This window comes from Colletes latitarsis, chromosome 4 (genome assembly GCF_051014445.1).
Source record: "Colletes latitarsis isolate SP2378_abdomen chromosome 4, iyColLati1, whole genome shotgun sequence".
NCBI classification, from domain to species: Eukaryota; Metazoa; Arthropoda; class Insecta; order Hymenoptera; family Colletidae; genus Colletes; species Colletes latitarsis.
Genome location: NC_135137.1, coordinates 42,518,828 through 42,543,575, shown reverse-complemented (window position 1 = coordinate 42,543,575; position 24,748 = coordinate 42,518,828). Strand labels below are relative to the sequence as shown.

The 24,748-nt window shown below is 40.6% G+C and overlaps 6 protein-coding genes across 18 annotated transcripts in view; 3 read left to right on the top strand and 3 right to left on the bottom strand.

Moving 5' to 3' along the window:
* Positions 1–4,835, top strand: part of Bbg (PDZ domain-containing protein big bang) — a 44,891-nt gene extending 40,056 nt beyond the window's left edge. For all 3 annotated transcript variants that reach the window (XM_076763988.1, XM_076763986.1, XM_076763985.1), the window contains 3 exons: positions 68–3,397; positions 3,475–3,630; positions 3,810–4,835. In XM_076763988.1, the coding sequence (XP_076620103.1) occupies positions 68–3,397; positions 3,475–3,630; positions 3,810–3,979 (3,656 nt within the window). In that variant the 3' untranslated portion in view covers positions 3,980–4,835. The remainder of the gene's footprint in view (positions 1–67; positions 3,398–3,474; positions 3,631–3,809) is intronic.
* Positions 4,836–5,260: 425 nt separating this feature from the next.
* Positions 5,261–6,737, bottom strand: Mrpl24 (mitochondrial ribosomal protein L24). Its single transcript, XM_076764072.1, has 5 exons — positions 6,268–6,737; positions 6,008–6,190; positions 5,737–5,939; positions 5,476–5,662; positions 5,261–5,405 (listed from the first exon to the last, which is right to left on the bottom strand). Exons 1-5 carry the CDS (start codon positions 6,361–6,363, stop codon positions 5,319–5,321), a joined length of 756 nt encoding a protein of 251 aa, XP_076620187.1. The 5' UTR covers positions 6,364–6,737; the 3' UTR covers positions 5,261–5,318.
* A 38-nt stretch (positions 6,738–6,775) lies between these two features.
* On the top strand, positions 6,776–8,451 carry LOC143341264 (m-AAA protease-interacting protein 1, mitochondrial). 2 transcript variants are annotated; one of them, XM_076764070.1, is made up of 4 exons: positions 6,779–7,431; positions 7,641–7,842; positions 7,959–8,185; positions 8,312–8,451. In XM_076764070.1, the coding sequence occupies exons 1-4, from the start codon at positions 7,093–7,095 to the stop codon at positions 8,330–8,332; spliced, it is 789 nt and encodes a 262-aa protein (XP_076620185.1). In that variant the 5' UTR covers positions 6,779–7,092; the 3' UTR covers positions 8,333–8,451. The 2 variants fall into 2 exon arrangements, with proteins under 2 accessions (XP_076620184.1, XP_076620185.1); XM_076764069.1 differs by lacking the exon at positions 8,312–8,451 and having other exon boundaries at positions 6,776–7,431; positions 7,959–8,233.
* Positions 8,245–11,570, bottom strand: LOC143341247 (mucosa-associated lymphoid tissue lymphoma translocation protein 1). Of its 4 annotated transcripts, none has more exons than XM_076764023.1 (10): positions 11,190–11,569; positions 10,941–11,104; positions 10,417–10,868; positions 10,250–10,342; positions 9,946–10,171; positions 9,696–9,879; positions 9,409–9,623; positions 9,227–9,325; positions 8,674–8,942; positions 8,245–8,601 (listed from the first exon to the last, which is right to left on the bottom strand). In XM_076764023.1, exons 1-10 carry the CDS (start codon positions 11,324–11,326, stop codon positions 8,497–8,499), a joined length of 1,944 nt encoding a protein of 647 aa, XP_076620138.1. In that variant the 5' UTR covers positions 11,327–11,569; the 3' UTR covers positions 8,245–8,496. The 4 variants fall into 4 exon arrangements, with proteins under 4 accessions (XP_076620138.1, XP_076620139.1, XP_076620140.1 ...); XM_076764024.1 differs by having other exon boundaries at positions 10,941–11,078; positions 11,162–11,319; XM_076764025.1 differs by having other exon boundaries at positions 10,941–11,051; positions 11,162–11,319.
* Positions 11,571–11,816: 246 nt separating this feature from the next.
* The window catches only part of Crtc (CREB-regulated transcription coactivator), a 44,563-nt gene continuing 31,631 nt past the window's right edge, over positions 11,817–24,748 (top strand). For 2 of the 7 annotated variants that reach the window (XM_076764029.1, XM_076764031.1), the window contains exons 1-2: positions 11,820–12,420; positions 18,732–18,980. In XM_076764029.1, the coding sequence (XP_076620144.1) occupies positions 12,307–12,420; positions 18,732–18,980 (363 nt within the window). In that variant the 5' untranslated portion in view covers positions 11,820–12,306. Of the gene's footprint in view, positions 12,421–12,448; positions 12,879–18,731; positions 18,981–24,748 lie in introns of those variants that run through there. The other 5 variants (XM_076764027.1, XM_076764032.1, XM_076764034.1 and 2 more) reach the window with 5 other exon arrangements.
* Positions 20,663–23,526, bottom strand: Obp1 (odorant binding protein 1). Its single transcript, XM_076764076.1, has 6 exons — positions 23,371–23,526; positions 22,281–22,362; positions 21,832–21,920; positions 21,652–21,754; positions 21,503–21,567; positions 20,663–21,079 (listed from the first exon to the last, which is right to left on the bottom strand). Exons 1-6 carry the CDS (start codon positions 23,437–23,439, stop codon positions 21,062–21,064), a joined length of 426 nt encoding a protein of 141 aa, XP_076620191.1. The 5' UTR covers positions 23,440–23,526; the 3' UTR covers positions 20,663–21,061.

Genomic DNA, 24,748 nt, shown 5'->3' with positions numbered 1-24,748 from the left:
TGCTGTGTCTCCGCGATCGACCATCAACTTCCTAAGACGATTTTAGACATTGTTTTATTTCCACCAGGCCCGCCCAAGATGGAGACGATCGGACTGTACGCGAGAAACACGGAGTCGCCGCAGAAGAAGTTCTCGTTGAACGGCCAACTCCGGAGGCAGGACGACAAATCTGAAAGGTCCGTCAGGGACAAGATCGCCATGTTTTCGTCGCAGAGCAGTCTGGACGGCCCCCTGTTTCCGAACGCTGTCACGGTAGCAGCCGCGACGAACAACGGCAGAAGACTGTCCAGGTACAAGTCCACGGAAGACGTTTGCAGCGACGAGAAGAATCCAGGACAAAAGGAGAGGACCTCCTTCTTCGCGGACAGAACGCAAAGTTCCTTGGACTTGACCGATTCTGGCAGGAACGTCAGCCAAGATTCCGGGAGGAAGTACGGGCAAAGGTCACCCAGCGTGCCTCAGAGTCCGTTGTTAGCCTCGCCAACGATTCACGTTTCAAAAACGTTCCCCGTCGTTCCGCCGAAGCCGCTGATGAGCACGTTCGAGAAATCCAAGAGCTACGCTTCGAACGCAACGCTGTCCAGTAGTCCGCAAAACAACGTCGCCAGCAATCAGAATTCTTCGAACGTGCCACTGAAACCCGTCACGGCGATCGCCCGCGCCACCAGTTTCTCCGGATCGATGCCTTACGGCCAGGATCGCGTCTCCATGCCCAGCGACCTCTCCACCACCTCGCAGATCTCCAGGACCAACTCTCTGGCTTCCACGTTCAGAAGGCCCAGCGAAGACGCCAGGAGAAACAGCCTGAATCAGCTGATCGAGCAGAGGAGGAGGTCGATATCCAAGCTCAGGGGTCTGGTCATTCCGGAGAAGGAAGCCATACCTATCGACGCGCCCATCGTCGATCTGCCCGAGATCAAGTCACGGGATTCCATTTTGTTACATCAGCTACCTAAAGCCAACATACAGGATAAGTGGGGTTCCCAAAGTTCTCTGGCGAGTAACGCGAGCACGGCGAGCATGCCCCTGAAAGCTACGACGTCCTTCAAGATGCCAGCTCCTCAGATACACTCAAAATACTCTCCGGCCTTCAAAAGGAAAAGCCTCGCGGTTTATGGCTCGTCGTCGTCAAATTCCTCTGTGAACGGCAACACCGTGAAAACGTCCCAAGCAACTCCGACGACCCCGACGATATCCTCCGAGCCGCCAAAGAGTCTGGAGAGCATCTGCAGCCCGACGAGAAGCGATTACAGCTTCGAGTACGCGTCGACGGCTAGTTCGCCAGAGGGACTGCGAAACAGGCCGAAAGCCGTCCAGAGGAAGACGCGAATAGACTACGACGACTCGGACAACGATTCCGCGGTAAGCAGCTCGCAGAGCAGCATCTCCCGGGGTTTCAGTCCTCCCATGTCGCCGGTTCCGTCCGAACGATCCACCGTCTCGTCCGAGAGATCGTACGTCTCCACCGAGACCAACTACCGAAATCGAGCTCTGATCATAGACAGTCCGACCAGAACGTACGCTCGAGACTCAAGCGCGGGGGAGTACGCTAGATCGAGCATTCTCGCCGAGAGAACGTTCGCCTCGGAGAGATCATCGTCCAGCAGCAGCGGTTCCGACCCGAGATCACCGCAGCCGATAGAGTCGAACGCGAGAAACTCTCAGATACCGCAAAGGCAATTGAAACGATCCAACAGCACCGAAACGAACTGCAGCACCTCTTCCACCTTGACTTCCGGTTCTCAAGCGAGCGCGGAGTCTCTCTCCAGAAGGGTGCTGAAGCCTCAAAGCGTAGAGGCCATCAATCGCAAGAACATCTTGGCGAGCGCCAGGTGTCGAAGCGGAAGAGACCTGAACGGATCGCCGCTGATCCAACGGAAGTTCGCCGACGAAGAACGTCGCTTGACCATCGCGGAGAACGGCGACGACGTGCACCAGAAAAATCGCGTAAAGGGCGCGGTCTCGAGCCCGCAAGACGTAAAGATTGCTTACATAGAGGTGACAGACACGTTTCAGAAGGAGGAAGAACCTAAGCTGCCCCCGAAGAGGAGCGTCCCGCCGCCGGTTGTACGACCACCCAAATCTGAAATGCTACAGCCCTCGAACGACCTCAAGATGTGGGTGCGCACGGAGGCCAAGGCTCTCGCTAGGTCCGCGGAAATGAAAGCAGCCAACAAGGTCGAGAAGAAACCTCACATCGCGGACGTTGCCCCTGCAAATAAAACGTCGAAGAACAACAAATTGACCGCGGTTGAACAACAGCTACTCAGTTCGCCGACAAATAGAAACAACCCGATCAACGACGAGTCTGATTTGATGGAAGTTTCCAGGCAACGATTCGGCTCGAGCGTACCATCCAAGAGGCCCTCCGAAGACCAAAACGACCTTCTAACGATCCTCACGACAAAGAGTAGATCCAGATCGGCTATACACGTGGACGAAGGCAGCTTCGGAAGATCCAAGAGCCAGATGAGCTTGGAGGACATTCTGAATGCAAAGGCGGATGTGAAATTGTCGCGTGCTCAGAGCGTTGAAGGACGAGCCGAGAAGAGTACCGTTCTGTCTACTACTCAAAGTAGATCTCTTTGGGAATCTAAGGACAGTCGATACGCTAGGCGAAATTCGACGACCTCGAACGAGTCCTGGAACGAGGAGAAGCCGTTCGTCTCGAAAATACCAACATTGGGGAAATCGAGATTCGTCGACAGCGGCGACGAGATGGTAGAACTAGACAAGTCAAAGATGCTGTCCAAGATCCCAACCACGAGGAACCTTGGTAGAAGGAGCGCCAGCGTGACGGACATGAAGAAGGCTCTAGAAAAAATGGAGGTGAACTGTTCGTCAAGTCAACATCTGAGTCCTGGGACAGGTCATAATCGATTCCCGAGCCTGGACAGCAGCATCGACGAGAATCTGTCCCCGATCGGGACGGACATGGACACGGATAGATGTTGCAGCGAACAATTTGGCAGCATCAGCTCTTTGGCCAGTAGCACGAGCCTGATCTCGCAGCAGGAACTGGCGCAATTGGTGGAAGAGGCGAGCCTCGAGGAAGCTCGAGGCGCTCACGACGTGATCGTCGTGCTTCTTCATAAGGAAAACCCCACAGGCAGCGTTGGCATCACGCTGGCCGGAGGTGCCGATTGCGAAGTCAAAGAAATTACGGTCCATCGAGTGTTGGTGCATTCCATAGCGGACAAAGACGGCCGCGTGCAACGAGGAGACAGGATTCTGAGCATAAATGGAAGAAGCACACGCGATCTCACGCACAGAGAGAGCTTAACGGTGCTCAAGCAACCTAGGTCGGAAGTCGTTTTGGTCGTTTCTCGAGCGAGGACCGAGGAGGGGTGTAACAAGTTGAAGTCACGAACCGCGAGCGTCGAAACTATCATCGAAGGTGAGAGACCTTTCACGAGAAAAGATAATTCTGAGTCGATTGCGGCAACTGAAGGGTTTTCTGCTCTTTGTTGAAAGGATTCGAGACGAACGGTGTCGCGGAGGATACTGCTTGGGGACCACCCTCGGTTGTAGCGGTATATAAAGATGGCGCTGGTCTGGGCTTCAGTCTCGAGGGGGGCAGAGACAGTCCTCTCGGGGACAGGCCGCTGATGATCAAGAAAATATTTACCGGTACGTTCGATAATTTCTTCCGTATTCTTTCCCCTCGAATGTGAGGTACAATTTCTTGGATGCTGCCAACTCAGACACCGATTTTAAGAAAAATCGACAGGGGCTAATGTGAGGTCTACTCGTATACCTCATTTGTGTTTATATTTTGCTGGTAACAATGATTCGTTTATTTGAAATAGGAGGTGCTGCTGAGAAGACAGGTGCCTTAAAAGCAGGGGACCAATTATTAGAAGTGAACGGTAATGATGTAACGCGAATGTCAAGAATCGAAGCGTGGTCTCTGATGAAGAAATTACACGATGGCGAAGTAAACCTCCTAGTCAGGCACCCTGCCACCAAATCATCGTGAACGGTAGTCAATTAAGGTAAACATATCGTGCAAAAATCATGAGGAGTACGATAGAAAATACGACTATAGAAGTGCACGATCCGTAATCAACGAACAAACGTATTTCCAAACATATTACACCGAGATGCTACAAAATATGTGGAACGATATAACGATATCTTAACCTGAAAACCGTAACTGTTCGATTCTCTTGTTAAACCGATGGAACGATACAATTTGTAATTGTATCGATGATTCTGTAGCGAATCTCGTGTTTGAAATTACGTTCTAACGTTAATGTTTCGTTCGTATTTTCTTATTGTTAAAGAATAACGAATATTCTGTTGGAATGTTACTTAGAATTTACATATCGTGCTTATATAATGAGGTAATGTTAAATAATTGTTTGGATACCTCGGTTTTCAGGAAGTTTTTTTTTTCTTTTCCTTTTTCACTTTGTTGCGGTACCCATCGACTATAATTTATATCTTTTAGCATTGTTTTCAATACATCTAATCGTAGTAAAAGGAGGAGCGCTTGTCCTAATTAGCTAGTATTATCCTCCGCTGCGATCGTAACGAAGAAACAAACGAGCGTGTATATCGACATGCTTCAGTCTCGCAATTTTGTGTGTACGCGAAATATTATGACGTAATAGAAGAGAAAGATTTGTAAATAAGAATAATGTGCAAAAATTTGAAATGCAACAGACCTAGAAAAATGTCACATGTAATATAAAAAAAAAAGAAATGTTAATATAACGCATTACGTTACTGGAGTATTTAAATGTAGACTGACATTCGTTTCTAGATTTGCGTTTGTTAAAAATCGTGCTGTGATATGTATGTGTGTTAATAGTAAAACTAACAAGCATTAATACAAATAAAAAACAATCCACAGTAACAAAATATTTTAATCTAACATAGATATTTACGAAATATTCGATTAATCGCTTGATTCGTTAATGTTACGTATGCTTCTCTTCCCTCTTACATATTTTCTATACACGATTCATGAATAGAAAACGCTGCAATGTAACTTTTCTCGATAATAAATCATGCAATCGAACTGCAGAGATGTGTGGAATTTTTTTTTTTAAATCCGGATTGCTATAATTTTAACATACAGCGAACGATACGCCTGGTCTCGTATACGTAGTATTAAGGATCAGAGCTGAACGTATGAGTCCGAATTTTTCGATTATCCGAATAGTTAAAAATATCTGAATAATAATAAGAAAAAAAAATTTAACCTCCATGAAAGGAACTTTTAAGGAAAACAGCAAAATAAAATACACATATCTACATACTTAATAAACATTACAAATTTTATTAAACTATCATTTACATATATAACAGAATCAATACCAGTAATATTTTTTAGGTACACGATCCTCTTTGATATCCATTTTATCCATAATATCCATTTCAAATGTTTTCAAGTTAGCCTGAGTATCAATATAGTAAAATAAGCTACCAAAAATGATATGTATTTATTAGGTCATACTAGTTACATACCTCAAATGTTACCTCTTGTACATCATCTGCTGAAGTATCCTTAGGTTGTTCTATATATAAATCAGGGGATTTATAATCTATTGTTTCATCGTGCGAACGAGGTATTGGAATTATTCTACCAGTTCTACAAGACACTCTCACGTGGGTACCATCCTCTGTATATCGCCATTCTATTTCTGTACCCTTTCTAAAATATATAAATATACACATGCATGTTTACATACAATATATCTATCTTTTTCTATAATGCATATATCTTACAAATCAGCAGGATCCACTAATTGGACTTGCGAAGGAACCAATAGAGGCTGCTCTATACGATTATAAACACCTGGGAAAGTTTTAGATTTACCAACACATTCTAGCTTCGTATTAAGTCCTTCAACAATAATCCAATTTCTCTCTTGTATAATATCCCTCACTATTCCCTGTTTTCCTTTGTCAGGACCATATAATAGTTCCACCTGAAAGAGTGACATTTTAATAGTACATAGTGGTTCATTATACAAAAATACGATCAAAAAGAACATACACGATCTCCGCGAAAGTAACTCCAATTCTTTATAGGTTCAACGTGCGTAACAATCTGACTTTTACGAAACTTGTTTTGAGCTTGAAAAGCGTACGTCCATGGTCGATGAATGGAAAAGTAAGGATTACGTTCTATTTTACGCGGAAGGTATTGTGGTTTTCCACGAGGTGTTCTCCAAAATACCTACGTGTGGAATAAAGTATAAACGCAAAGGAAGAAAATATAAACAATTATAGTATATACAAACCAAACCTCCGTACTTGTTCGGTTACACGTTTTATGTAACGATCCGGTAAATTCGAATATCTTTTGGACAAATTACCCATCCTTGCGAATAAAGTACTTGTTAATTTCATTGTGAATAATTAGAACTTAAGGTTAAAATTACAAAAGTCTTTATAGTTCCTTAAAACCCAAATGTAAAACCTATGTTCCTAACCCAGACCTAAACCAAATGTAAAACCAAGTATCAAATAATCTTGTACGTATAAATTAAATGTAATATTAAATTTGAACAGTTTACGACAAATAGAAGTGAATTTCAGTCAAGAAATACTCTGAAATACTCTGGATACTCTCGCCGAAAAGTGGGATCAGTGCAATGTTACCAGATACCCATTTCTTTTTAACTACATACTCTTCGAACGTCAAAAAAGTGATAAATGTGAAAAAAAATAAGTTTTTGAAAGTTCTAAACTGGAACCAGCTCTTAAGAACGACTATTGGTACGTATAGATATTTGTTTTTGTCCAAATAATGTTTGTAATGAAAAAATTTAACTAGTTTCTTATGGATGTTCACATCATTCATACTAGATGGCAACATAATCCTGATCGTAGAAAGAATTTTATACTGTTACACGATCAATCTACGTACAAAGATGTTGTGATGAATGTGTAAACAATCATAAAATTTAACATTACAAGTTTATTACACTATATGATTACACTATACTAACGTTTATTAAGTTTCGTACATGATTACATAAAACGAAACATAATATTAATTCACCGGCTTGTATAGGTTAGACAAATCGCGTTGCATGCACTTTGTTTGTACTGAAATATAATTTAAACAGAGGCAAAATGTTATCCTTGGTATTCAAAAAATGTGCATTTCACACGCAAATGCGATCCTTCACAACCCTTCTTATGTGTAGCAGGAAACAAGATAAAAAGAAATTAATTCATTATTGGACAGAATTCGAATGTATGAATACGATTAATTTGAATCCTCCAGTACGTTACCGACCATTCGCAAGTACACCTAAAGAAAAAATTAATTTACCACGTTTGATGGATGTTCCAATATATATAGAACCTGCATTAAGTCTTTGGTCTAGCCAATTTTTCCTTAGAATTTATATGCCATTTACCATTGACAGGGAATTTAGTTATCAAGAATTCCATAGAGGAGCAAAACAAGTATGATATTGTTAACAATTTATTATATTTCAATTAGTTGCTATCTAATTAGTTATAATTATATTTATTTTATTAGACTTTAGTAATGGATTATTATATGTTAATATTATTTTTAAAAAAATTAAATAATGCAAAACAATTTATAAAAAACATGTATAATCTTAAATAGGTTTATTTGCAACATAAAATAGATTGCAGTAATTTTTTAGGCGATAAAAATAGTATCCCATGCATTGGCTAATGAAAATTACGAAGAACTAGATGGCCTTGTAGAAGACAAAACATTAGAAATATTAAAGCAAAATGTAAGTCGTTTGACTCCAGAGCAACGAAATTTAATAGCTGTACATGAAAATTGGATGCTGGAGCTTGTTCCTTATAATACAAGTATCAAAAGAGATAAAGATAAAGGTAATTATATTAAAAATTTTGACAGCATAAATTATTTTTATAAATATGTATTTTCAATTTGGTAATACCATGGTTTTCTTTTCTAATTCCTTTAATGTCATGCAAATTTATTGCAGATAACAATTTTATTATTGAAGTATTGTATTTTGGTGTTTACATGATACCATTAAATATACCAACTAATGACTCTCCAAAACATGAAATAGAGAAAGTATTTCAGAGTATATTGCCTATGCAGATGAGACAAGGGTATCCTATTGTTTGCAATTATACATTTCAAAGAAATTATGTAAATGGTGCAGGAGGTTCATGGATAGTAACTATGGTAAACCATTTTACCCATGTAAGTAAAATAATAAATTGTTTGCAATAAATTTTTTTTAGTGTATGCATCAAAGAAAATTTATAATTCTGTATGAATTTTTATTTGTATATCATAAATTACAAAATTGCCTTATATTTTTAATAGGAATATTTCACAAACGTTTAAAAAACACATTTCTAAGTAGTCCACTTCCATACTGAAAAGTTAAATGCGTATATGAATCAAACAAATGTAAATATTTTATTTATATGTACTATCTATATCACATTTAATTTCATGTGCTGTTTTCTTTTTTAAAAACTACAGAATAAAAATATGAACATGTATATTCAAGAGTTTATAACTTTTAGTAAACAAGGTATATATTCTTGTATATGTAGTAAGGTTGCACCAATAGGAGTTCCATGTTTAGATATAGAGATAACTACTGGTCCCTGTAATAGATCTCAAATTATAACAGTATTTTCATAACCATAAAAGTTTTTCAAAATAAAAAGGGTACATACATCGTTAATTTGAGGATTGTGAATCCAGCATTCTTTCTTATGTTGTTTGTGATATAAATTATTTCGTTTCGCAGGAACAGAATTAAAAAAATTTATTTCTACATTTTGCAAATCCAGCAGTTTCACCTTTATTAAATTTAAATAAGGTTCCATGAATAGTGATATAGTAACTTTGGTACATATATTTGCTTGCTTAAAAGTTACATCTAATGTTTTTGTTGAAAATGATATAAGTTCATTCAAGTAACTAATAGAAGCTGGAGGTTTATCTGTAACGATTTAATTCCTTTAAAGTAATAACTAAAATAGAAATAATTAGGGGTATGCGATAACCCGAAAACATCGGGAACTCGATGGTCGGGACGAATTGGGATGAGGTCGAGTGGGGTCGGGTCAAGCTCTCGAATATTTCGAAAATCTCAAAAGTTTCGGGTACCCGTCCCAATCTCGAAAAAATTTCGTGTTCCCGACCCGACCCGACCCGATATTTCGGGTTTTCGCACACCCCTAGTAATAATGATCTACATTATGATATCAAGAAAAGAAAAATTACTTTTATAAGTAGCATCTGTAAGACGAAATGGTTTTGTAATGGACGAAGCAAACATTGGAATTTGATTGCGTTCTTTGCCTTTGAAACAACTATCAATTGCTAGAAACATAACCTTAAAATGTAATGTTTGTACTACCACAGAGTAATATACACGTGCAATATTTAGAAATTCAACCACTTACACTTCCCTACGTTTTCGAATAATTTTGTGACTGGTATATCTTTATTAATATATTTACTAAGATGTGTCACGTATAAGCCATATTTACTATTTTCTCTTTCATAACTAGGTTGATGGCTAGACGTGGAGTATGCTTGAATTAAATTTCGAAGATTTTTCTTGCTTTTATATACATTCATCGTTGGCACTTCGTTGTAAATTTCAGGATTAAATTTTCTGAAAATGTATATTATTAATTAGGTACAAAGAGAAATGACTATAGAGAAAGTAAAATAATCAAAGACTTGCTTAGAAGGTAAAGTTTGACATATATCTAAGATAATAATTAACAGTTCAGGATCATTTTCAAGAAATGCAGCCAGTAGTTCACTTTCACATATTGCATCTCTTCTTAAGTATGCTTCTGGAGCATCTATTGCAAGCATATAACTCTCTTGCATCTTAAAACCATGGCCAGCAAAATAAAATAAACCTATATAAGAAAGGTTTATATTTTAAATTGTACATCTTCTATATCTTGTGTTTTGTAATACCTTACCATATACACCTTCAACTAGGGCTTTGCTAAATAATTTGATCACAGTTCTCATTTGAGTAATTGACAAATTCAAGAGACAGATTACTTCAAATCCTATTTCTTTAAGGAGGTTACCAATGTGAGCAGCATCATTTTTAGGATTTGAAAGACACTCGTGATAATCGTATTCACCGTTTGCAATAATTAAAGCTATTTTTGCGATTGCTTTTAATCGCGGAAGATCAAGCTATTGAATAATGTAACAAGAAAATTAAAACATGGTCATAAAGTAGTGACAAGAAATATTCTTTATATCTATTATTACCATTACACAAGCTCTTTGAGTGTATACTTCACTAAAGTCATTATAAATATAACAGTAATATCTCCCTTCGTGTTTTGAACTAAATTGTTTTATCTGGAATTATAAATAACATACTTTAGGACAATATCAAATAATACAGCATAAACAATGGACAATATTTTTCTTACATGTAACGTATTAGAAACTTCTCCCTCTAATTTTGTATTATCATGAAACCATTGATAAAATGGTTTAGGATAGCTATTGGCTTTACAGTGAAGTGTAAAACTTTCATGATTTTTTACTTCTAAAATTGGTTGTGGTTGTTCTTCTATTGTAACAGGTATGGGAAAAATTTGCACAGTTATAGTTTTTGAAGTCAAAGTTGATAGAAGAATTCCATCATTTTTAATTTGGAACACTTTACATTTATATTTTCCTGCTTGAAAAGCGCTATTAATAATAATATCAAGTTCACTAGAGGTACAATTTTGCAATTGTGTATCTTCGTGATACCATGCATAACTTGGTGGTGGCATTCCAATTGCTTTACAATACAAGCGAAGACGCCGGCCGAATGATATTGTTAAAGTATCGGTTTGCAATTCCTCTATCGGATGTACAATAATTTTCAGAGGTTCTAAACACACGATTATAAATAAAAAGTATGCAATTTGTTAAAGAACGAACAAATAAATGCGCATCATTATACCTGGGTCAGATATAATGGAAAGAATGTTAGTAAGTCCACAATCATCCAACATTGTACGTAAAATTTCTACTGTGCACATTTTAATGTTTAATTCAAAGAGTAGTCTCTGTCCTGGAGAATCATGAGGTTGTTTTGTTTCTTGCAAAGATTTTATCCATGAAGTACTGTATTCCAAGTTATTGAAAAAAATTGATAATTAATATACAATACAATTTACTTACTCTGCTTAATCGTCAATTTCCTTATTACCATGGATATTGCAGTTGTTCAGCTACATAACTTGCCAATGTCATCCAAGCTTCATCTTTGTTTAATGCATTAATTAATTCTTTATACAAATTTAATGGTAAACATTCAATATAGGCGTCCTTGTCGAATTTTGTCATTTTTATTATTATTGCATTTCAAATTTTTATTATATTTTAAATAAAAAATTTATCGAGTAGGAAATCTTTTAACGAATTTCAGAGAAATATATTCACTTTTATTTGTTAAGTATCAGTTATATTTAAACAAAAGGAAATTCTTCCATCATTGTTTAAACATTCGTTGATGTCTCTAAGGAAAATGTAAAATAAGCATAGTTTATTTCGCAGTTTATTGTAGTGCTTTCAGACATATTATACATCGATGATGCATGCATCCATCTATTTCCTTCTCAATCGATATAGAAGAACCGTACAATTGATTTAAATTAAGCGTCGTCTCGGTTAATATAAACAAAAAGGGTACAAATATTTCAAAGTTTTGTAGTTGCAAGAAAAAGTAATATTTTAATTACATCTCCAAGAGAAATTATTGAGAAATAATTGATCATTGTTAGGATTAGATATAAAAGGAACAGTATAAGAAAAAGTTTGTTTATGCATATCGTAGGAAAGATGAGGGGAAAAACGGTGAAAAATATACAACGATAGACGAGATGAAAAGCAGACGATATTTATTTTCTCTTCGCTCATATAACAAGTTAGTTATAAAACATAGGTATTAATCTGTGTTATCTATCGAGTAGAATGTCTGCGAAGAGGCAAGAGAACTTGGGTTTTCGGAACACCCGGAAAAGTGTCGTCGGCTTTTTATTGCGGGTGCGACAGAATGGTGGGGGAGCAATGCAACCAATGGGCCCGCGAAAAGCGGCTCCTGCGCGATGCGCGTGGCGCGCTGCGCCGCATAATCTTGCGTATCAGTGATCGGCAGTGCCATCCAGAAGGCAGTAGGTTACGGGTTCGAACGTGGTGTGTAATTTAGCGAGCCCTTATTGGTGCGATCGGTGAAAAGGGTAACTCGCGAGCGGGGGTAGAGGCGCGTACGGTAGTGGGTGCACGATAACTCGCGAGTGTTGGGAAAATCTAGTGCCCCAGCCATCATGGCGAATCCACGGAAATTCAGTGACAAGATAGCGCTGCACAAACAGAAGGAAGCGCAGGAGAGAGCGGCGTTTGAGGCTATCATGCGAGAGGTTTCGGACGTCACAAGCAGAGTAAGGAAATCCCAGTAGGTCTTTGCCATTGAGAGGGACACGTCGTGGTATCCTCTGTGCACTTTCTACGGCTCAGATGTAGAACGTAAACAACAACGAGTGCTCTCTCTCTCCTCGTTGCGCCGTGGTTGCCGTCGGTTGTGTATGTCTCTCTCTATATGTGAATGTGCTCCGCTCCTCTTTACACGACTTGCGTCTACACGAGTGCGCGGTTAGCTACACACACTGTATTTGTGTTAACGCGTACCACACAACGACATATGTGTGTCGCTCGCTGGCCCTCTGTTTCTCTCTCTCCTATCCGTTGTCGCCTTCGTTGTCGTCGATGTCTGCGTGCTCCGTCGCGACGCGTGCGATGAGAACGTATGAATACGTGTATGCTTGGAACGGGTATATTATGTTCTGCTGGTGTACTCTATACCGAACGTGCTGTGCGCTTGTCCGCCACTGATCGTGCTGTAAGTTCCTAATAAATGCATACGTGTGCATACGATCCGCGATTATATCCATCCTGCTGACATATTCGTACAGGCGACGCTAATACTTTGCAGAAAAAAAAAAATCTTGATTCTTCGGACCGGAGTGAATCATAACGTGGCGTGCAATTGAACGTACGCGATTAGAAAAACTGTTCGTCTTCCGTGACTTTGATGTCTGAAGGATTCATGCGCTATATCTTGTCCAGTGATCGTATTTTTCTGTTAACGCGACATACTTCTCAGTCCATGATCGATCCAAGTCGAATGGAACTGTTGCTTGTTGAAAATGCGCGCCCCGTTCGATTTTTCGTTCTCGTTCACCAACCCTCGAGGTATTTCCACCGACGAGTGTCAGTCAGGTTAGGTTCATTGCGTTCGGTAGCCTCGAATATATCTTCGCGAACGCGAAGCTGTTTAAACTGTGTCGTTTCGAAATCGCGTGGCTGCTCCGTTTTGTGCTCGACTTGGGGACAGAATCCATTTTAGGTGAATTTTCTGGCTAGAGCAAACGAACAGATTGTCACGAGTTTCACGTTGATCAACATCGTCGTTCACCGATCTGTTAGACCAGGCATGTCAAACTTATTTTAGCCTAACTTTGCTACCGTATCACGAATCGGAGACGTATAATTATTTTACAGCAGTCGAAAATATTTTAAAGATAAGTTTTCATTCGTATCGACACCAGTCGTTACACAGTCATTGTCGCAACCAAACATGTGGTTTCCGAGGTATAAGCAAAAGAATATATTTATACATATAAAGGCGTATTTACAAAATATGCATATGTAGATACATACGTATAAAGAGCACAGGCACATTAAACAATATGCTTTTTCTTAAATGAAATAATACAACAAGTAGCCACAAAGAAAAAGGAAACGGTGTTACTTATCTACCGGAAATAATAAGTATAGATTATAATTATATTTGCTAATTATCTACAGTAAAACAAGAGCGTGGATATAGATCAAATATTGTTTATTTGCATGTACATTATTTTTGATTCTATTAATGATTGATATTATTTATATTATGAATTGTAATCATAATAAAAGCATGTACGAGTGTACACAAATCAGCTGTCCGAATGTTGGTAGGAATAGTTGTATCAAATGTTGGACACATTACATTAATTATGATTATACCGTATAGAAAGTACGGTGGACCGGCTCCCGAACACGCGACGTAATCGTTCCGCCCAATTTTGCACACTGGAGGCGCCAAAAGGAATTCGTTTCCGTTAACCGTGACACTTCCGGCTCTGCAGGCAGAAACGTGTCATCAGTTCGCTCCTGTGCGAAATTGGCTTCTTTAACATTCATGGTTTCGAGCAACAAAGCGAATCGAATTTTTTTGCAATCGACATCGTCGCGTTCCCAACGGTTCATTAGTATTTAATTAACAAAAATATTTAATTATCGACGAATGGTATTTTGGTTTATATTTTCGAAGCAGATTCGAAACCGTTTTTATTTGCATTCACTTTGCCGTTCGCGACTTAAAATAGTGTTTAAAATTATACATGGGGTCTGGATGTGTTTACTTCGAACGAATTAATTCGAATAAAACCGTGCCTCTATTTTCACGGCTGTGCAAATAAACCAACAATTCCGTATGCTATTTCAGAAACTGGATGTGAATAAAATACTATGTATTTCGTTTCGATTACGACCGGATTTGGAAATAAGATAGTCGGTTCACTGTTCGTTGTTCGAATGACCAAAAATCGGAGGTATAAATGTTCGTCTCATAAATTATGTTGAACCTCTTGCACACCGTATTTTGCATTTCAGTGGAAATGGTAGAAAATTTGTCGATTCTCTTATTTCGAGTTATAGAATTCCTTGGCCCTATTTATGCTACTAATTTTTGATCAGCCTGTATTTTATCGAGCTTCGTTCGTTACCCACGTGGATGAAACGATCGCACGTGTTTTTAGCGGTCGCGCGAGACACGAATTTTAACATCCTCGTATCGTAACGCCTTGTTTTGCGCGTTGAACGCTGCATCAGGGGAATCGCGCGAGTTGGCGGGTTTTTTGAGGCGTCACGATACAACCGTATCACGATTACGTAACGCGGTAGTGTTGTGCTGTACGCGGAAGCTGCGACACACGCTAAAGTTCATATTCATTGTACGATCGGTCGTTATCGCGGCAAGATCGCTCGATCCAAGAACCGCCGTGTTTTCGGATGTCCGTTGGATTCCACGCGTCTCGGCATTCTCTTTATTTTTCTTCGACGCTCTCCCATCGGTTCGGAATGCGAGGGTGATTCCTTAACCCTCGTCTCGTCGGTTCTCGAGTTTTCTTCCAGCCAGCTTTGAATTTTCATCGTCTCGTCGATTCGGGCTGTCGCCTGGTCACTGTCCAGCCTGTATTTCAGCCAACGCGTTATCTTAAGGTTGTTTCGTTCTAGGAACGTAATTATGTTATTTCATATTCAAGATAATAATCGCACGCGAGGCAATAAAATACCGGGACAAGTAGTTTGGATAATTTGTGCTTGTACGATTTAAATAATGACGGTGTAGACAGTCGTGTCGCACATATTTATATATTTAAGAGGATAAGAAAAGTTTGTGACAGTTATATTACTTTATACAAGTGTCCTAAAGTGGGTATTTGGGGTATTGTCCGAATGGTTTTGGCACGAAGTTCGTCAGTGTGGATATATGTATGTACAAGTACGAAATCATATATTTTATAACGAAGTTTACTGTGACATAGTTCTAAAAAAAATGTATGTGCTTGAGATTATGAAAGTGGCATAGCTCAAATATCAAATTATGATCTTCTAATGTCGAATTTCTAGATCATTGTACAATTTTATGAAAACAGTATATTCTAGTTAGTGACTTACCTACTATAATAAAAGGTAAAGGATTTTATTAAGAAAACAATGTGTATTTAATATACGTACGTGTATGGTAATGTCTTCTTAGAAATAAGTATATTCTCTTGCTTATTAACGAGGAAATTACTGTTTTCTCGTCGATTTTACACACGTATGATCGTTACGTAAGACGTTGGTGCGATGTTTAAAATATTTTTGTCTACCCGTAGGATAATTGAGGATAATTAAAAAATTACCGAACGCTTGTTACGTTCTTGGACAACTTGAGACGTTCGTACGCCACATGGCCGAGCGTCTGCTTTGCTCGAATGCGATTCCTGATCCGAATCGCGATTTCTAATCGAACGAACGAACTGCGAATGTCTAAATGCACCGTTAACGGTCTCGATAACGTTTACGAACGCAGCTATTAATCGGTCGAATCGACTGGTCGCGCGTGCGAGTCGCGTTTATCTCGGGTCGTACAAGAAAAAGAGTAACTGTTTCTAACATTGAACATTGACAGCGCGTTAAAAGTTGTCGAAGGATGAAAAAGTATCGGAACGCATGATCTCACCGAGCGAGACGCGTAAAGTAGAATAGTGACTGGTAGGAGAACTAGGGAGAGAAAGGATATCAACGCGAGCGTACGTTTCTTTCCTTCTTCAAAGATCATCTCGTTTCGATCGAAATTTTCGATCCTCGGATAGATGCGATTCGTAGGCGTTCACGAAGCTTCCAACGAAAGTGGAAAATAACAACGCAATTGAAATAGGCAAACGCGAAACAGGTTGTGCTCGAAGAGGAAAGAAAAGCGAATACTTTCACGACAAACGTTATGTAATTTCTGCCCGCGAGACACACTGCTAGGAGAGACTATACCAACGGAGAATGCACTTTTATCGCGAGCAGTTTGCTGGCTGCGAGTCCAGAGAATACATATTCGGCTACAGCAGACTCGGAAAGATCGATCGGTCAAACGAACCTGCATGCTCGGTGGTTCTAATAATAATTGGACCCTCATAGGGATCTTTTAGAGCCGTTTGAAGTTTTCCAGCAACTGGGAACTTAATATTCCGAGTACTCCAACTATTCACTCGTTTTCCTTTCGATCGAAATATCTCTGTTTTTACGATCGAAGGTTACTGGTATGTTTATTAATTCTGTTATCGATAGATGTAATGCTTGCCTCCAGTCGTTTTGAATAATCGAAATAATGACATTCTTCTCTGGCAATAAATCGAATATAACTTCGACCATGGAAACAGAGATATTTTTATGTTATTCGTTCCCAAGTCTTGTAACTTCGGAGGACATCGTCTCTCAAGTGTACTTCCAAAGGAATAATTTATTTCTTTTACGGTTTTATGTTCGTACCTCCAGTTTGGCAATTTAAATCTAAAACACCTTGTATAACGATCATTTTGATAGCATCGACGGTTATCGAGATAAAAGCAATAAACCAGTTTGTTTACGCTGGCGGCTCTACTGTAAAAGATAGAATTCAGAACTTTTTATGTGCTCGTAAGTAGAATATGTATATCAAGTTTCAAAACTACGGGAACGAATCTCGTTCTAGAAAATCTGTTCCGCGTTGACCGAGTATAGCGCGTGGATCGCGTTTTCCATCGATTCCCATGGCCGATAGATCGGTCTCGTTATATTCTCCTAGATATTTCCCTGCGAGTTTTCGAAACTTTTACGGTCGATCACTCTAAAATCAATCGGGAGAATAGAATCCAAGCGTAGAACGAATTCGGTGATGAAACCACGTGACGAGAGAGAGAGAGAGAGAGAGAGAGAGAGAGAGAGAGAGAAAGTGAGAAAGAGAAAGAGAAAGAGATTGTGAGATAAGAACCTGTTTATCGAATCATGGTTGAACAGGAATGTCGACGTTGTAGCATAAAACGCCACTCGTGTGGGATTTTAACGATAAAGTTTCGAGGAACCAAAAAAAAAAAACATCTCGACCCACCCTTAACCGATGTTTATATTCCGAGATTCACACGAAACGCGTTGTTCGTAAGCGAAACCCATTATTGGAGCTTCTGAATATTGATTTCCGACTCGGGAACTTCGTCGAGCGTTCCCGGTAGGAATTGGAACGTTCATTCGAGGAGATAGAAACTTTCTTATAAATTATCTTCACCGATCGTGATTAACATGTATGGATTTCTAAAATTGCACAGGGTGGTTGATCAGAAACGGGGTCGCCTAATTGTTCTGATACCGAAAAGTGTTCAGACGATCGTTTCATCTAACAAATAAAAGTAGCACGATCATCCTTTCTTTTTTCGAATATTTTTTCATATCTTCCACGGTAAAAAACGTAATAAATTTTCCGCTTCCTGTGGTCTATTCATCACGTATGAAACCCGTTGGGCGATCTGTTTCGCTTCGAATAAAATGGCCGTGTGACCCGAAGTAGGAAGACAGTCGAGGCGATAATGCCAGAGGGACACGAGCCCTTTGGCGTCTCGAAAAATCCGTTGGTTTTCATTTCTCGATCCTATCGCGGTACCTTACGAGACGAGGCTCGAATTCGTTCGAGCTTAGGGTCATTCGACGTTGAATCGATTTCTTTCTGCCCCGATGTCTCAGGGATTTGGTTCGGATTGAAATGTGTTGCAGTCCACGTGGCAACGGGCGAACCGTCGTCGCTTTACTATTTTTTCGAAAATTACGAGTGAAACGACGCTTTTTATTTTCGTACGCAGGTAGTCGAACACGTATGCGTTTCATTTTGAACAAAATCCCTGACACGGAGGAAAAATTGATCGATTTGGCCTGCAATGACCTTTTACCACTCTCGGCGCGACCGTCTTTTCCGAGTAGTTGTTCAGCTGTGCTGCAACGTTATACGTCCAAGTTTCTATATACGAAAAGAAAGAAAAGACGCGTGATCGACGTGTAATCGGTGGTAAGGACGAGAGGTGGTGTAGATCGTCGGTGGATTGAGAAAGCTGGCAGCGATATGAACGATGGACCTGCTTAGGTCGCCTCGGCGAGCAGCTCGGTGGGTGCTAGTCCCACGGGATCCGGGGTACTGGAAACCCCGCTGTCCGTCAAGAGTGCCGGCGCCAGTCCACCGCAGTCCAGTGGCAAACACCTGCACATTAACCTGGGCAATCAGTTCAGGGCAGGCGGCTCTCTGCCAAACGTAAACAACAACGCGAATTGCGGGAACGACGCGAAAGAGCACGCATCGCCGCACACCGCCGCTATCCACTCGATTGACCTGAAGGTACTGCCCATCTAATCGAGTCTAGTATCTCTATAGTTGTTCTACCTGGTCTTTTCTTGCACATTTTATCTCTTTTGTTTATCCCTTTTCATCCCCCGTCGCCGATGGAATCGAGCCTATCGCGTCTACATTTCAAACGCAAGTATTTCTATATTACAATTACCAACCGGGTAAGATGTTAAATATCGAACTTGATTCCATCGTTAACCACGTAACGAGACCGTTACGTTTCGGCACCCTTGGCCGACCGTGCTTCGCGTCGAAAAATATCCGTGACCGGTATCTATGCAGTCGATCGGTGCAACAGTTTTGCCCCGAAACACCTCTGCACGCACGACTTTCGCTACAACGATCTCTCACCGAGGCTCGACGCGCGCTGCAACTCGAACGGTATTGAAATTACGTCGGTGTTGGCTCTATCAATTACAGGGACATTATGGGGGATCTCTACTTGTTGCGAGTTCGCGTTCGAAACGTGACTCACCACGGCTGGAGCAACGTACGGGCCTCCGATCGCGTGCTTCCTTTCATTAATACCGACTATTTCCAGTCGCCGTGTAAAAATAGATCTTTCAAGATTTTTCTCCATACCGGTCGATCCTCGAAACGTTACCGTCGATCGAGACCACAGTACAGTAACGATTCTTAAATGAAACATTTCTGTCCCTTCCAACCTGGAGAGGATGTTGAATTTCGAGGGATGTTCGTCTCAAAAATCATTACTGTACCTGCGCAACGTACCGATCTTTTTTATGGCATAATTAAAAATTAGTCAGGAAGCAGTGCCGTATCGTTTGAGATGAAAAGTCGCGTCGTGCTTGAGGGGTTAACGTCAACCATTCGAGAAATTCGAATCGACGGCACGCCGGTCAAATTCCAATGTCCTTGTACCGTTTTCTTTTTTTTCTTTTTTTTTTTTTGCGATGTTTCTGCACGATCACGCATGATTCGTTTGCGTAGGAGTAGTTTCTAGCGCGAAGAAAGTTGCATCCGACCCTCGCCGTGGGAACCGGGCCCCGTTCCTCGCCGTTTACGACAAAAATTTCGAGTGGAACGTCGAAGCACGAGGACCGAAATTTCCCCGAGTGCAACCTCCGAACCATCGAGAACCCCGCCGGTAGTTCAAATTTGCGTTCTTTTTCTCCTTCCTAGTCCATCTTGAGTGTACGCTACTAACGTGGTCTTCGTTGCTTCCGGTGGGTCGATTCTCAAAAACAATCAAAAGTTCTCTCGACGAAGACGGTACGAATAATTGCGTAGAGTTGAATTCGAAAAGCAAAGTCGAGTCGCGCAACAGCTTCTGTACGGCATTGCGTAACACCGATCGCGCCGGGCGGCGGGGTCATTAGAAAATTATCTCGACCGCTAAAGGATACCATTTAATGGCCGCGTGCAGGATTTTGCGTGTGTCATTTCGCGAGGTAAGAATGGCCGTGTTCGGTGGTTCGCGTAAACATGCAATCACGTCGCGCACCAGGAACACTCGCGAATTAGATTGTCACGGAAATTACAGTATCAATGTCCGCGTATCGTACGTCGTTGAACGAACGAATTACGTAACGCGTGCATGAACACGACGGTTTACGGCGTTATTACCGTTTTTTCCAAACGAATTGCTCGCAATTAATCTCGGGAAGATCGGTCGGGTGGATTCCTCCTCGATTACTCAACGTTTCCGGTCGCAACCCTAGCAATTTTATCCGTCGCGAAATAGACTCCGTCGAGTCAATAGTTTGGTTTTTTATTTTCATTTCCTCTCGCTCGTTGATGCTATATTTTTCTCTGAGAAAAGATGTTTACATTTGTTTATATTCGGTAGTTGGTAGCTTTGTTTGCTTCAATCGAACGAAGGAATAGTTTAGTCCTTATCCTAGGTTAACTACGTTTTGTATCTATACGCGTAATTGTATAATTTTGCGTTTAATTCGACGATGCGATTGCGAGCGCGTGTGTATATGTGGGTGTGTTGTTTTTTTTTTCTTGCCATTACGAATCACCTTAGGAACCATTTTGAAATTCTCCCTCGCCGGTCGCCGAAAGAGCATCGTTTCGTTGTTCCGTGAAAGAATTTTCTTCTCGATTTACACGATGAACCACAACTGAAACAAAGATAACAGTTTAGACGTTTGCACGCTTCTATTTCGCACATTTTCTTTGCGATCGCTGCTTTTCTGTGCAACAGTATTAGATGTTAGTTGTATTCGAGTGCATGTTAATTATTACGCATTGTTTCGATGATCTCGAAGGAAATTTAAGCGTCGCGTATACAGCGGAAAAGAGGTTGTTTCGATTATCGAACCATTCTATGCTAGTTGTACGAATAACACGTGCATACGCTTTCGGTTTGAATTACAAATCCCCTATCGAGCACTCCGGCGCTTCTTAAAGGAACCGTTCTAGTCTACCGCCTTTATAAAATCGATTTTTTATAGAGAGATAAGAATTAATTCTCAAAGTGAACGCGTTAATCGCGACGTGGATCTTGTTCGAAAGTTAGAGGAAAATAATTTAGATGTACTTACATCTGGTACAGCATCGTAGACGCATTTACCGAGATTGAAGATCTTGTTGCAATTGTCAGTGCCGACTGTAAGCATCGATACATATTAGAAACGAAAAGAATCGCTTACGAAACGTGATATTTTCTTGTGTGGCAAAATTAACACCGTACCTGTCGGGGTACATTTGCCCAGAACTTCGGTCGCTTTATCCTGAAGATTATCCGGCAGTAGACCCATCAACATGTCTGTCTCCAAATTGGCCTCATCGTCCACCTAAGCCAAACGATTATACTTTGATTAAGTTTAGGCGTCGAACGGAAGGACCGTTACTCGCGATCAAAGACGCTTACCAAACTAAATGCTTCGAGGAGACAGTACATGTAACATGTTATTGACGGATCGTTGGTCATGATCCCTTTATCCACTTCATCGATCTGCGCTGGATCCCGAATCGATAGATTGTTGTACAGAAAGAAATAAATATCTGATAAAATCTACCGAGCTCTCCCGCCGAAAACTAAGGGCGAGGTTGACGAAACTTTTTGCAAATCAAATTCACCCTTTTATTTCCAAGTACGCGATCTTGTTGGTCGTACTTTACTTTTTTAAAAATCATACTGTGAAGTGGTAATTGCTGTTAAACGAGTTATTGGTACGAATCCTTTGAAACTGTATTTGCCGAGTTATATAAATATTCTGGATAATTCGAGTTTAATAAGTAGAGTTCAGTTTTTAACTCGTACCCCACGATTTAGTGAAACCACCTAGTTCGATGGACGTAACTTCTCGCGATACTAACCTTGCGTTGTGCCGTGTTCACTCATGCATCGTTGTTTGTCTTCTTGGACCATCTCGAATACCTCGGGCGGTACCCAGTCCGGCTAAGAGAAAATCAAAACGATCGACTATGAGCCTAAATCCGGTACTTCTATGCAGTTTGAGTGATCGCGTTTTACTGTATTTTGTCGTCTGGATTATCGTGACTTTTTAAGACGCATGCAACGGATCTCCTTATCTTATCCTCTGGCATCGTCGATTAGAAAAATCGATTTCCCGACATCCGTTGCTCGCAACTAAACGTTATTCGATTCGTCGCGCTTGTTTGCAACGTCGTCTGAGAAATTTAAGTAGTTCGAGTCACGTTCGGCTCATAATACTATTACACTATTTCGATAACGGGTAATGGCTGAAATAACGACGCGCTGTATCGATTAGAAATTGAAATTGCCGGGAAATTGAGGTTCATTGAATGTAAATGTTCAAAAATAAATATAATCCAACTCGAATAGGCTGTTGGCTGCATTTCCGCGTATTGTTTATGTAACGATACGTTCCTCGAGTATCTGTTTGAATTTCGATCGATACGTTGCCTCGCGTTCTATCACGCTTCGTAACGACTAAAAGCATTTGAGAAAAAAAAAAGAAAAGAAATTCAATAACGTTCACGGTGTAGCGATGCAATTATGCCGCGAAACTTTGCACGCTCCAATTAGGACCTCCCTCTAATCTCGAAACCACTTGCATCGATATCGATTGCCCGATCGCACGAACATTCGTATCGAATCGATACCGACAACCGTAAGGACCCGGTAATCGATCGGTGACCACTAGTTGATTCAGTTATATATTTTAAAAATAATATAATTCGTTGTGTTGATCGACAACTGCTCCCAGTCGTATAGTAGTGCTCTGGGTCTTATTAAAAATTAATTTTCGAGTATATATACAAGTTTTAAAGTCTTTTCTAATAAAGTTGAACGATTCAACGTCTCTCACTAAACGATCGACTACCTAATACGAGTAGATAAAGACAGGTTGACGTCCCGTTTCGTGTGATTGGTCCGGTTTTGATCAATCGCGAGAAAAAGTAAGCCCTTTGTAAAGCTTACCGCAGCACGCACGAACATCGCCTGCAAGCACACGAGTGTTAGGAACAGCAGAGCGTTGGTATTATCCATTGTCGTCGGTCTGCGTGCCTCTTCACCGGTTATTTCACTTAGGCGAATACGGTATGCCGCGTTTGCTTGAGGCGCGTACTTTTTATAATGCTTCGGTTCACGAGGATGTGTTGGTGCACGGGATGTGGGCGTGAATAAGAGGGGGTTAGTGGTGTTCCATCCTTCGTTCGCTGATTGAAGTCCTCCGCCATTCAGATGTTGGATCAGTCGCGGCTAATTTTCAGCTGCATAACGGAAGTAGACTTTGGATTACGTGTATGATTGTCGATCTTTCGCGACCTTGAGCGCGTCCTGTGTGTCCTATTTACTCTCCGAAATACAGACAAACCGGACATCCGACGAAAACAAGACGCTTTCCATCATTGTTTTTCTCAACCATCGATCCTTTCGATGTTGATACAAAATTATGATCTTTGGTAACAAAAGTGCGTATATCTTTACGTTTAATAATAGTTTTTAACAGTATAAAACTTTTAGTTAGAGAAGTATCCACCCAATTTTCAATAAACGTTTCGTCGATCGCATTCCGCCTACAGTGTCAACGTCCCGCCAAAGTTTGTCGTTGCTTTAACGTCACCCTGAAGGACTGCAACGTATCCTCAAGGGGACGTTGCCATCCGCGTTGGGAAATGCCGCTCTAGAGTTTAAAGTTTCTTTTCGTGACGCTTTTCACCACTGACATTCTATTTTTCCAGGAACTTGCCGCTCGAGGCAACGATAGCTTCGCGATTGAACAGATTGTTCTAGAAAATTTCTTTGTAGGGGGATGCACAGTGAATTCATTCAAAGTGTCATCATGTTGCACTCTGAAAATGTCACAAACTCATCCCCCACGTGGAACTGTTGGCTCGGAGCCTCTACGTTTCCTGACACGCGACAGAACTTAGGCTACTAATAACTTACCGAATAGAAAACTATAATATATTTTGTCTATTTTATCGTATCAGAGAGTAGCGTATATCTATAAACCATGAACGATCCATGAATTTCGTTCGAGTGTCGAAAGGGATTAAGAACCAACCGATACTATTTTTGATCATATTTTATTAAAATCTTTGCATGTAGTTTGTCTTCGTTCTGTCCCTGGCCAGGTTGCCGAATTTGCATAAAACGTGCGACAAATTTTTTCTTGCATAACGCGAGGTGTGCTAGTTTCTTCTTCTTTTTCGCGTTCAAAAGTCCATTCCGCCGTGCCCGCGAAAGAAATATTTTCCTGGAATTCTTCCACGTTTTCTTTCGTATTTACATCGGAAATTTAACTTCGAGACCGAGGAGATTTCTCTGCGAATAGCTAATATTCGCCGTCGTT

What these genes read in the sequence shown, in the direction of transcription:
- Mrpl24 (XM_076764072.1), bottom strand. Translation starts at nt 6,363, where the DNA reads ATGAAATTAACAAGTACTTTATTCGCAAGGATGGGTAATTTGTCCAAA. An exon ending in TAAAACGTGTAACCGAACAA is followed by an intron (nt 6,191 to 6,267) that starts GTACGGAGGTTT and finishes TTCCACACGTAG; the next exon opens with GTATTTTGGAGAACACCTCG. An exon ending in TTAGTGGATCCTGCTGATTT is followed by an intron (nt 5,663 to 5,736) that starts GTAAGATATATG and finishes TATATATTTTAG; the next exon opens with AAAGGGTACAGAAATAGAAT.
- LOC143341264 (XM_076764069.1), top strand. Translation starts at nt 7,093, where the DNA reads ATGTTATCCTTGGTATTCAAAAAATGTGCATTTCACACGCAAATGCGA. An exon ending in TCCATAGAGGAGCAAAACAA is followed by an intron (nt 7,432 to 7,640) that starts GTATGATATTGT and finishes GTAATTTTTTAG; the next exon opens with GCGATAAAAATAGTATCCCA. An exon ending in CAAAAGAGATAAAGATAAAG is followed by an intron (nt 7,843 to 7,958) that starts GTAATTATATTA and finishes AATTTATTGCAG; the next exon opens with ATAACAATTTTATTATTGAA.
- LOC143341247 (XM_076764023.1), bottom strand. Translation starts at nt 11,326, where the DNA reads ATGACAAAATTCGACAAGGACGCCTATATTGAATGTTTACCATTAAAT. An exon ending in CCTAGTTGAAGGTGTATATG is followed by an intron (nt 9,880 to 9,945) that starts GTAAGGTATTAC and finishes TTTCTTATATAG; the next exon opens with GTTTATTTTATTTTGCTGGC. An exon ending in ACAATCCTCAAATTAACGAT is followed by an intron (nt 8,602 to 8,673) that starts GTATGTACCCTT and finishes GATCTATTACAG; the next exon opens with GGACCAGTAGTTATCTCTAT.
- Obp1 (XM_076764076.1), bottom strand. Translation starts at nt 23,439, where the DNA reads ATGGATAATACCAACGCTCTGCTGTTCCTAACACTCGTGTGCTTGCAG. An exon ending in TGAACACGGCACAACGCAAG is followed by an intron (nt 21,921 to 22,280) that starts GTTAGTATCGCG and finishes TTCGGGATCCAG; the next exon opens with CGCAGATCGATGAAGTGGAT. An exon ending in TCCTCGAAGCATTTAGTTTG is followed by an intron (nt 21,755 to 21,831) that starts GTAAGCGTCTTT and finishes CGTTTGGCTTAG; the next exon opens with GTGGACGATGAGGCCAATTT.